General features: G+C 38.3%; 1 protein-coding gene across 2 annotated transcripts in view; it reads left to right on the forward strand.

Moving 5' to 3' along the window:
* The window catches only part of prkcba (protein kinase C, beta a), a 54404-nt gene that overhangs the window by 17627 nt on the left and 23572 nt on the right, over positions 1-13205 (forward strand). For both annotated transcript variants that reach the window (XM_073866196.1, XM_073866195.1), the window contains exons 3-5: positions 2252-2328; positions 9432-9549; positions 10820-10948. In XM_073866196.1, coding sequence (XP_073722297.1) covers positions 2252-2328; positions 9432-9549; positions 10820-10948 — 324 coding nt within the window. The remainder of the gene's footprint in view (positions 1-2251; positions 2329-9431; positions 9550-10819; positions 10949-13205) is intronic.

A 13205-nucleotide genomic window follows, 5' to 3' on the forward strand; every position in this document is an offset into this window, starting at 1 on the left:
TAATGTGTATAATATTTACATTATATTTACAATATATACATGCATGTATATATTAGGGATGCTTAACGATTAATCGTGATTAATCTATAGCAGAATAAAAGTTTTTGTTTACATCATATATGTGTGTAAACTGTGTATAACAAATATATAAGTATATTTATATATAATATTAATTATACATAAATATACAAATGTATATACACATGTAAACATTTCTTAAATATATACATGAATGTGTGTGCATTTATTTATACAAAGTTATTATACACAGTTCACACATATATGATGTAAACAAAAACTTTTTTCTGCTATAGATTAACCGCGATTAATCGTTAAGCATCCCTAGTATATATTTAAGAAATATTTGCATGGGTATAAACATTTGTATATTTAAATATAATTTATATATACTAATATATATCAATATATTTTTCCCTAAAATTATACATACATGTGTTTGTATTTATGTATATATAATTAATTCGTTACATTTATATATACACAATATTTGTTGACATATTGTGTATAATAATTATGTAAACAAAAACTTTTATTCTACAAACAAATAGTCGTTTGGCAGCCCTAAACGCATTACAAGTAACGCGCATTATGTAATAATATTACATTTTTGAAGTAACGAGTAAAGTAACGCATTACTTTATAAATGTACACATTAATATCTAAGTTACTTTTTTTTAAAAAGTAATATGAGTTAGTTTTCAATTTAATTAATTGAATTTAAAAATAAAATAATGTATTGAATTAAACTGAACATATTAACGTAGAATTACGCAGGCTGTACGCCTGAGCGGGAACAGAAACGGAGATGGCAGGCCAGAGCTTGACATTTTTGCGATCATAAAAAACACCAGCAAGCCTGAAAGAGATCAAGCCTCAGCCAAATTAGCAAAAGTAATGCGTAAGTAACTTAAAAGTAACGTAAGCATTACTTTCCATGAAAAGTAACTAAGTAACGCAATTAGTTACTTTTTTGGGGAGTAACTTAATATTGTAATGCATTACTTTTAAAAGATACTTTCCCCAACACTGTTTATGCATATGGTAGGCGATTTTTATCTAAAGTGACCCACAGTTTATTTACGGAAAACATTTTATCATGTGTGCGCCGTGTTGTGGAAACGATCACCTTTGCGTTGCTAATGCAATGCATAACCAATTGATTTACTCAGAGAAACCACATACATGCATATATTTTGGACATCTCCCAAATCAAACACACTGGGTTATTAAAGTCATTAAAACTTTATAGAGTACTCAAAGACCTGAAATGGGTGTCAAGTAGGGAGACCTGTATTTCAGCTACTGTACAGCTTAACATGGAAGTGGATTATTATTGCATTTGTGTTTACTTTATTGTTCTTATATAGGGCAACTATCATAATACTTTCATAACATATTAGTAATTTCTTTACATTTACATCAGACAGATGCTTTTATCTTAAGCAATACGTTTTATCAGCATGTGTGTGGGAATCGAAACCCATGACCTTTGCGCTGCTAACACAATTTTCTACCAACTAATCTACAGGAACATTGCTCTAATCTGCTCTATTAGTAAAGGACCTAAAAACTATGTGAAAAGGGAGATAAGGGATCTTAAAGGGATAGTTCACCCAAAAATGGAAATTCTGTCACCATTTACTCAGTTGTGTTGTTACAAACCTGTATAAATTTCAACACAAATGAAGATATTTTGAGAAATGTTTATAAACAAACCAATCAGAAGCACCATTGACTTACATAGTATTCTTTTTTCTTACTATGGAAGTCAATGGGGCTTCTAATCGGATTGGTTACATCGGTTTGTAAATTTATACAGGTCAATATAAGAGTGACTGTCTGACCCAAAGGTTCATATCTAAACCCTAAACCACACGTATAAATGCCTTTTTTTCATACAAACAAAACTTCAAACCAAGCAAAAAAGGTTATTTTGATTAAATTTCACTTTTTTAACCATCTGTTGTAGTTGCCTTTAACTAGCCGTTCGCAGGGTAATTTTTAGTAGATGTTTGACATCTTAAATTCAAACAGGTGTCCAAGCTGACAAAGCACAGATATATGGACATATTTTATTTAGTATGTAAATTATTTTTGTATTGATATCTTAATTTTTTGCATAAAGTATTATTTGCTTAATAAGCAATAAGTTGGTTTGTGCACATTTTTACATTTGGTAGTAATAGTGTCTGGCCTCTAACAGTACTATTCATCTTTGTTTCTCTTCCAGTGTGCTGTTTCGTGGTCCACAAACGCTGCCATGAGTTTGTTACGTTCTCCTGCCCTGGAGCCGACAAAGGCCCTGCATCAGACGTAAGTAAACAATGCGAACTCGCCAGGAAGCAAGCAAACATCTGCCCCACCTTCTGCATTCTTGCGCCATCTTTTCTGATAGTGAAATACCCTTCCTTGTGAGTTGAAAAGCTGGCCTCATACTTTGTGCATAGAGAGCAGTTTAAATATTTATTTTGTGGTAACTGATTAAGTAGTGTTTAATAACATATATTGCGTGTGTAGGCATAAGTTCACATCCACCCAACATGCAGGCACGAATAGGGAGGGACATCGAATTTCTTCTCTCTTAACTCTATTTTAATAAGCACACTTCCTTCTAATATGTGTAAATCAGACAGACACATGCACTTCCTGTGTGGCACATTATCTTTGCAATGCAGCCGAGTTTATGACTTTCATCACCAGTGGGGTGCATTAAGTCGTATTAACCTTAAAAACGCATCTTGTTGTAAAACCAATAAACAAACTCCAACAATCATGTTGCATATTGTTCGTGTACGACAATGCTGATGGTGTTTAGCAGGTTCAGCTCAAGTCAATTTTGGGATGAAAAATAATTTGACGACTGGCTGTTTTTTACTTGCTGACATTTGTTGAATGAAAACAATAAGGGAAGTAAGCTATGGGAAAGCAATATCTCTTGACAGAGCTATATTTCATTTTTGCTGCAGTTTTGCCTGTTGCTTGCTCTCTACTAGTGCGCCCCCTAGTGTCAGAATTGAATATAATGTTCCTGGTAGTCATGTGCAATATTTACAGCATACTTTTTGTAATTTTATTTTACTGTGAATTAGCCTTTTCAGTATGTGGAAGTAAACTGGGTTAGGGTTTAGCTCCAAAAATTAGTCTATCAAATAGCCCACATGAAAAAATACTGTATTTAGTATTTACCAAACCCTAACGCAGGCTTTCTCAATTTACCTCCACAAACTGAAAAGACGAATTCACTAAGACTAATTTAGTTAAATAAAATTACAAAAAGGTTGCTGTAAATATTGCACGGGAATTACCCAGGCATTCTCAGTATACAAAAAAATTTACAAAGTCTATCGAAAATTCCACATGAAAAAAATACTGTAGTATTTACTGTGCACTAAAATTAGTGTTTTGGACCCTTACCATAGTAAATATTAAAGAATACTAAAGTGTTTACTACAACGTATAAGGTCTTTTGTAGTCAATACTACAGCATACTATAGGTAAACTGAGAAAGCCCGGGTTAGGATTTAGCTCTAAAATTAGACAAAGTCTATCAAACAGCCCACATGAAAAAAATACTGTAGTATACTTTAGTATCTAGTGTACACTAAAATTTGTGTTTTGACCCTTAAACATACTGTAGGTAAACCGAGAAAGCCTGGGTTAGGGTATAGTCAGGTGTTAAATTGGGATTTGTTATGTGGGGGGGGGGCTCTGTGGGGAGGGGTACTTCGAGGTGTAACATGTTTAATACTGATGACAGCAAAGCCATTGGTGTGTTTCAATTACATTCGGACCTCTGATAGGATTTGATAAGTTTCAGCTCTAAAGCTGTGCCAGAGATTCACCCCAAATATTTTAAAAAGAGTGTCTAAATTTTAAATTATGCAAATCTATGAGTTTGACACCTTATATCCATTTGTTGCACATGTCATTATGCACAATTGATCAAACTTTAAAGGAAGTTAAAAGAATTAATCTCCTTAAAGACTCAATTAACAAGAAAAGGTACAACACACAGTACTGTATCAGCAACATGTCTTAGAAATTAGCCATAGAGATGCCCTATGCTGGTCAGCAGCTAGTAAAACAATCACTATAGGTTTGATTTGTGTAATCAAAATACATTATTTTATTAAACTATACAATAGTTATATCCAGTGTTATCCAGTTAACATACTGTAATTAGATGAGTGAGATACATACTTTAATCTTTTAAATTACAAGTTTCTAGTCTTTTCTCGACATGTGCACCATTCCCTAGGATTTAGCTACAAAATTAGACAAAGTCTATCATACAGCCCACATGAAGTAGTATACTTTAGTATCTAGTGTGCACTAAAATCTGTGTTTTGGACCCTTACCATAGTAAATATTGAAGTATACTACAGTGTTTTGTACAGCTTATCCGCTTTTTTATAGTCATTACTACAGTACAAAATACTATAGGTAAACTGAGAAGCCTGGGTTAGGGTTTAGCTCCCAAAATTAGACAAAGTCTATCATACAGCCCACATGAAAAAATAATGGAGTATACTTTAGTATTTTCTGTACACTATAGCTTATCTGTTCTTTATAGTCAATACTTCTGCATAATGTAGGTAAACTGGGAAACCCTAGGTTAGGATTTAGCTCTAAATTTAGACAAAGTCTATCATGCAGCCCACATGAAAAAACGAGTATACTTTAGTATAGTGTGCACTAAAATTACTGTTTTGGACCCTTACCATAGTAAATATTGATGTGTACTACAGTGTTTACTACAGCTTATCATTTTTTTATAGTCAATACTAGGGGTGGCACGGTTCACAAAACCCTCGGTTCGGTTCGTATCACGGTTCTATGGTCACGGTTCTCGGTTCAGTACGGTTCTTGTTGTTATTTTTTTTAACACTCCAGAAATGTATTATCTTATTAATGTATTAATTATCCATAATTTAGGATACAGTATTAAAAAAAGTTATATCATGTAATCATGCACAAACTGAATTTGACTAAGCACATTATTGGGAACATCCCTGAGGAAAGCCAGGCGAGATTTTGATACAGCAAGAGGGAAGACATTGATGATTTCAACATGCTTTTCATTTATTTGGCAAAAAAGAGAATGTGTATTGCCATCTACATGAACTTTGTGTGCATTTTTAGCACACAAAGATAACTTGCATTTATCAAAATGCCAACTTCAGTGTAGCTTTACGATTTATCACTGAGAGGCTGCTTAAATACTGCAGAGAGAATATGTGAACGAGAGAGAAACATAACGTTTACACCTGTTATATTTAAATCCGTCTCTTTTGTCCACTTTTGACCATTTCTGTCCTGATTACTTTAAGGGGCAGTTTATGAAATAAGAACGCGCAACTTTCTGTAACGTATGCTCTAAATGATGCGAGTGAGAAGTGAATCCATGTGCAAAAGGTGTTTATTGTAAAATCCCAATAAAGGGCCAGCAACCAAATCCAAAACAGGGTAAATCCAGTAATCGTAATCCTAAGCACAGGCAAGAGGTCAAGGCAGGCAGAGTCACAATCATATATCCAAATAAACAGGCGATAGATCAAGGCAGGCGGCAGACAGGCAATAATCCAATAAACAGGCGTGGGTCAAATAACAGGTAGATGCAAATACAAAATACAGGATAACAGATAACAGATCAGGTAACAGAACAAACAGGTAACGGGCTGGGCATACGAGTGTAATATACAGCGGGGAACAGGTGTACAGGAAGTGACTAATATACAGAACTAACAGGAAGTGTGAAGCGTAACATGGCATGATGAGTTTCAAAATAAAAGTCCAAACAGAGCAGAGAATCAAAATACAAGAACAAATAACAAAAACACACAAAATACAAGAAAATACAAGACAAAACCTTACAGAATCCCCCCTCTAAAGGGCGACTCCCGGAGCCCAACATTCACAAAACAAAGTCCAAATAGAGGGTTGGCGGGCGGGCCAGGACCTCTTGGCAAGGCAGGGCAGTTCGTAAGAGGTCCTGGGTCATGAGGCCAGGATGGTCCAGGGTCGTGGGGCCAGCATGGTCCCGGATCATGAGGCAGATGTAGGCCTGGGTCATGGGGCAGGCTGGGGCCTGGGTCATGGGGCAGGCTGGGACCTGGGTCATGGGGCAGGTGTGGACCTGGGTCATGGGGCAGGTGTGGACCTGGGTCATGGGGCAGGTGTGGACCTGGGTCATGGGGCAGGCTGGGACCTGGGTCATGGGGCAGGCTGGGACCTGGGTCATGGGGCAGGCTGGGACCTGGGTCATGGGGCAGGCTGGGACCTGGGTCATGGGGCAGGCTGGGACCTGGGTCATGGGGCAGGCTGGGACCTGGGTCATGGGGCAGGCTGGGACCTGGGTCATGGGGCAGGCTGGGACCTGGGTCATGGGGCAGGCTTGGAGCTATGTCATAGGGCAGGAATAGACCTGGCACACAAGGAGAGGAAGGGTCCGAGCACACTTCGGCCTCCGCCTTGGTGTCCTCTGCCTCCTCCCTGTGTCCGGGTACTACCCCCCCCCAAAAAAAACTTGGGAAAGCTCCCACTGTCCCAGGTGGCGATGTCTCAGATGGGGAATCAGGCGAGTTCTTATAGCCAGGTGAATCAGATGAATTAGATGGGATCGGTGAATCAGGCAGGACAGACGAATCCGATGAGTCAGGCAGATCAGATGAGTCAAGCAGATCAGATGAATCAAGCAGATCAGATGAATCGGGCAGATCAGATGAGTCAGGCAGATCGGATGAGTTGAGCAGATCAGATGAGTCGAGCAGATCAGATAAGTCGAGCAGAACAGATGAATCGGGCAGATCAGACGAGTCGGGCAGATCAGACGAGTCGGGCAGATCAGACGAGTCGGGCAGATCAGATGAGTCGGGCAGATCAGATGAGTCGGGCAGATCAGATGAATCATAGGAGTCGATTGAATCAGAGTAGTCGGATGAATCAGATGAATCGGATGAATCAGATGAGTCGGATGAATCAGATGAGTCGGATGAATCAGATGAGTCGGATGAATCAGATGAGTCGGATGAATCAGATGAATCAGAGGAGTCGGGCGGATCAGGAGAATCAGGCGGATCAGATGAATCAGGCAGATCAGGTGAATCAGGCAGATCAGGTGAATCAGGCAGATCAGGTGAATCAGGCAGATCAGGTGAATCAGGCAGATCAGGTGAGTCCAGGGGTTCGGGTTCAAGGCCTTGAGAAACACAAGAGACAAACGAGCAGCAGGCAGACCAAACGCACCACAGGGCTATGGCAAACTCAGAAAGTCTATAGTCCAGGAGACATACCTCAGCTGTTGGTTCAGGCATGGCGGCTATCTTCACGACAGGTGCAGGGTGAAAAATAGCTCTCCTAGGTGCAGGTGTGGTGGTGACGATGGCCCTCTGAATAACAGGTGCAGGAATGGTGATAGCTTTCTCACAAACGGGTGAAGGTGCAGACACAGACAGGATGGCGGCCATTTTGGGAACAGTCAAGGTATTTGCAGACATGGGCAGAACAGGCAGATCATGGCGTGGTGTGTTATGTGCGCTCACCGGAGGTGTATCCCCAACACCCACAGTGAACGGTGAACCACATAACAATAGTGCAAAATCAATATATTCCTCTAGTGTCCAAGCATCCATATCCCGTGGCATCAGTAAACGTAAATGTTCATCAAGGGCATTGTAAAACAGACTTTTCAGTGTTGTGTTGTCAAAATGTACCTGATAAATTAAATCCAAAAAATCCTGAACGTAATCCTCAATGGTGCGGTGGTTTTGGCGAAGTGCAAGCAGAGTGTAGATGGGTTTCATGATGCTGGTGGGAAGTTACTGTCCTTTGCTGGATTCCGGTATAGGCTGTATATTCTGTAACGGATGCTTTAAATGATGCAAGTGAGAAGTGAATCCATGTGCAAAAGGTGTTTATTGTAAAATCCCAATAAAGGACCAGCAACCAAATCCAAAACAGGGTAAATCCAGTACTCGTAATCCTAAGCACAGGCAAGAGGTCAAGGCAGGCAGAGTCACAATCATATATCCAAATAAACAGGCGATAGATCAAGGCAGGCGGCAGACAGGCAATAATCCAATAAACAGGCGTGGGTCAAATAACAGGTAGATGCAAATACAAAATACAGGATAACAGATAACAGATCAGGTAACAGAACAAACAGGTAACGGGCTGGGCATACGAGTGTAATATACAGCGGGGAACAGGTGTACAGGAAGTGACTAATATACAGAACTAACAGGAAGTGTGAAGCGTGACATGGCATGATGAGTTTCAAAATAAAAGTCCAAACAGAGCAGAGAATCAAAATACAAGAACAAATAACAAAAACACACAAAATACAAGAAAATACAAGACAAAACCTTACACTTTCACACGCTAGCAAAATGAAACTACGCGGAAATCAGCCGCTTTCGTTTTATCAACGAAAGGCTAAAAATAGCGCTGAATACGAAAAGACGTAAAACAGTGTTCATTACCTCAGATTAGATAAATGGTCGGAGAGAAGGCTGTCGCGTGTGGCTGTATCTATTGTTTTATTTCCGCTGTCATCATAGGTAACATGAAATAAAAAATGTTTCCACACACCAAACTTATAGACGCTGGCGCATCCTCCAACTGCGGGCAGACTTCTTTTTCTCTCCCTCTTGCCATTCTACACGTAACATGACCGGCAGCACTCACTCTCCACACCAGTCACCTCTTCTTTCGCGCTATTCGCGAAAGGGGAACACGCTATCTGAGGTCACATACATTGCGCATGCCATGAACCGTTGAACCGTACGACACACACACGCTCCGAACCGAGACAAGCGAACCGAACGGTTCGGATTTTTTTCATGAACCGTGCCACCCCTAGTCAATACTAAAATATACTATAGGTTAACTGAGAAAGCCTGGGTTAGGGTATAGCTCCAAAAATTGGCTAAAGTCTATCATACAGCCCACATGAAAAAATACTGTAGAATACTTTAGTATTTACTGTACACTAAAATTTGAGTTTTTGAACTCTACCATAGTAAATATTGATGTGTACTACAGTGTTTACTACATCTTATCAGTTTTTTTAATAATCAATACTTCAGAATACTATAGAATGTAATGTACTATATAGTATACTACTACTAAAGTATCTTTAAGTCGCTATAAAACTCAAAGCAGTGCTTCCCCACCGTTTTCCTGGAGAAACTCCAGCAGTTCATATTTTGGATGTCTTCCTAAGTAAATGCACTTGAATAAACTCATTTGCGCAATACGTGAAATGGGTGTGACAGATAACCTACATTTCAGCTATAGTTTGCTATGCAGTATAACTACATACAGTAGGCTTCTGCTTTATTGTATTTAGGGCAATTGTAGTAATAGTTTTAAAATGTCTTACTTTAGTAATAATGATTGTGTGTTTTGTGTCAGACGACCCTCGTAGTAAACATAGGTTTAAGGTACACACGTACTCCAGCCCCACGTTCTGTGACCACTGTGGATCTCTGCTGTACGGACTTCTACATCAAGGGATGAAATGTGACAGTGAGTACATAAGCACTTATTTTGACCCACCGAATTCCCATATATATAGGGCAGGGATTTTCAAACTTCATAATACCAAGGACCCCCAAATATGATTACCTTTTGTGAGGGACCCCCAACCTAAAATGTAGGCGCGCGGTATGCGTGCTCATAATGGAAGCGGGTGGTCACGACGCGCACACGGTGCGACGTATAAACAATTTTTTTGTATAAAGGAAGAAATGAGAGATAAACATAACAAATAAAAACACTTAATGAATACAAATTTTCTTGGAATGTTTTGGGGACCCCCTAGTACCTCATGGAGGCCTCCATTTTGAAAACCCCTGCCCTAGAGTGCATACTTTTTATTGCACATTATTAATAATAGCACGGTTGGATGTAGACTCTGCACAATGGTCTTCGAGTAGCGACACCCCGATATAGTCTATTCTTAACCCTGTTCCCCAAAGTAAAGTATTGCATTGTTTTTGCACACTTTGCTTTTACATCTGTAACTATAAGGACATCCCATGATGATACCGGTTTTGTCAGATTAAGATACTTTATGTGAACTGTTTTGGCACCTTAGTTAAGTGTAGGCAATAAATACTCACACAGAGCCAAAAGTGTCACCGCATAATGAAAGCCCCCCGAGCGGTTCCCTCTACTGGATATATGGATGTATTATATTACTGCATGTACTCTTATCTAAAAAATTATTGTCATTTATAAATCATGTAATTGCTGCAAAATCATTACGAATCGAATTATGAAACATGCTTATTTTTCTATTAACCAAATCATGCTCATACAGATCAATATGTGACACTTCCTCTGAAAACCCAGCTAAAGTCATTTTTTGCGATTTGCTGTTTTCTATCATGCAAAATAATGTAAAGTACATGAATTCTGTGAAAAATAACTTTGATATTTTTAATATTGACCCAGTAAGGTCATGACTCATGTCAAAGATTAAAATCAATGAAGTTGAACTTTGAGTCACATGTATTAAAATGAATGTCAATGTGATTTGTGCATATTTAAAAATGTGTTGCTATTGAATCAGTTGTTTAGTGTGTGTTGCATACAGCTGCTTTAAATGCAGCTATTTGTTAGTTGAGGTGTTCTTTAGATGGGTTTAGACGACGTGGGTGTGATCATCTGTGTTTATATGTGACTGTGTGTGGTTTTTTCGTGTGTGGGCTTGTCCTAGTATGTCGCTAAAGAGCGTGAAGCCAACGCTGCATGTGTGATGCTGTCAATCTAACTCTGTGTGTTTTTCATGCAGACTGCATGATAAATGTTCATAAGCGATGTGTGGAGAATGTCCCCAGTCTGTGTGGAACGGACCATACGGAGAGAAGAGGACGTCTGAATCTCAGTGCTCATATCAAAGATCAAGTGCTTACAGTGAGCGGTGAGTTCACACACACATGAACATTTACTTTATATAATCCTCCCATTCATTGCCGTTGTTCCCATTTAAAGGAATAGTTCACCAAATATGAAAATGTACACGTTCCAGATATGTATAACTTGAACACAAATACATTTAAAATACCATCATGTTATCTTCTTACATCGGGGTCAACCTGGCGAAACTCTAAAAAGCACATCCATCATTAAAATAATGACAATGATATTAAGAGCTTATTTAGTGACTGTTATATCAAAGTTATGACTAGTTGTCGTATGTGTGTTTGTCACCAGTAAGATTTAAAGGGGACATTTCACAAGACTTTTTTAAGATGTAAAATAAATCTTTGGTGTCCCTAGAGTACGATGTGAAGTTTTAGCTCAAAATACCCCATTGATAATTTATTATAAAATTGCCACTTTGTGCGTGCGAGCAAAAATGTGCCGTTTTGCAAATGCAAATGAGCTGATCTCTGCACTAAATGGCAGTGCCGTGGTTGGATAGGGCAGAATAAGATGCGGTATTGTCATTACAAGATCCCCTTCTGACATCACAAGGAGAGCCAATTTCAATTATCTCTTTTTCACATGCTTGCATCGAATGGTTTACCAACCCATTAAGTTACTGTTTTTTTTTTTTTAACATTTTCTACGTTAATGGTGGACCCAATTATAGCATTTAAACATGGAAAAAGTCAGATATGTCCCCTTTGAAGGTATTGACTCATGCCATATTTAAATTTACCATGCTAATCTGTATGTTTCCTTAACCACGCCACATGTTGATTAATAAATAAGCTCAAAATAAGATATTATTACTTGATCTGACACTTTAAATAGCTGTCACTGGTGTAATCCAATTCCAGGGACTTAAAGGGCACCTATTATGCAAATCCACAATGTGTTTGGACATAATGTGTGTTGGCAGTGTGCGATTACAACCACCCTACAATGGAAAAAAATCCACCCGGTCATTGTTTTTTAATTCTCGTTTAACCAAAGCAGTTTCATTAGACATGCCGTTTTGATTCTCTTATCAATGTGAGGTCACATTGATAAAGCCCCGCCCACTTACAGTCCTGCATTACCATGGTTTCCACCCTTGGTGAGTTGTACTCTGTCCTCTAGATAGTATTGTCTCAGACTTATTTTAACTATATTAATCAGGTCTATTTTACTGTCTGTTTGTAATGAAGTGAAGAGCTGTAGCTCATTTGCATTTAAAGGTACAGCGCATTTTTGCTCCCACCCAAATAAGGGGATTTTGGACATGCTTTAACAAATGATCTGTGGGGTATTTTGAGCTGAAACTTCACAGACATATTCTAGGCACACCTGAGACTTATATTACATCTTGTAAAAAAGCCATAATAGGTCCCCTTTAGCACTAGAGACGCACCCTTATATCGGCCAATAATCAGCAATTTTTCATGCTATTGGCCCATAGTTTAAAAACAGCTGATATTCAGGGCTGATATATCCTGCCAATTAAAAGAGAACAGGAAAATGCAATGAATTTAAGTTCTGTTGATAGAAAATGTGAAGAAACAAGTGTTAACTTCACAAATGTTAAGTTCAGAATTTAGTTATTGCAAGTTAATATAACTACCAAACTATCAGTATTGGCCCGATATCAGTTTGGCTATCGGTATTAGTGGAAATATTTAATATAGTTGCATTTCCACCTGAAACCTATGTAAATGTTACAAGTAGATTTAAACCCATTTTTGTGTATTTTTGCAAAATGCTATTTTAAATTTTTTTTTACAAATCAGAGAAATAGCTGTGGTCATCTTTGAACAACATAACCCTGTAAATTCTGTTGTGTTGGTTTTAAATAAGTAATGCTACAAGCAAACATTATTATTGTTGCAGGCACTTTTATCCAAAGCCACTTACAATGCATTCAGTTTATACATTTTATCAATATGTGTTTCCCTTGAAATCGAACCCATGACCTTTCCACTGCCAACACAATGATCTAGCACATATTTGTCAGCTACAGTTAATCTTCAGGTCTGGATATGCAATAGCAGCAGGTTTTTGTAGGCTTACAGCCAACATGCAAATCAGTGAAACCAAAGTAATGAATGGAAGTGTAATAATGTTGTACGTCCCTTTGGTTGTTTAGATACGTTTGTTGGCAACACAACTGAGAGGCTTTAAGCAATGCTAAGCTCAGGGTTGGATCGTAAAAATGGAAATCCTAAATGCACTGTAAGCCACTTTGGATAAAAATGCAAATGAAGTAAAATCGT

This window comes from Misgurnus anguillicaudatus, chromosome 3, assembly GCF_027580225.2.
Source record: "Misgurnus anguillicaudatus chromosome 3, ASM2758022v2, whole genome shotgun sequence".
Classification (NCBI taxonomy): domain Eukaryota; kingdom Metazoa; phylum Chordata; class Actinopteri; order Cypriniformes; family Cobitidae; genus Misgurnus; species Misgurnus anguillicaudatus.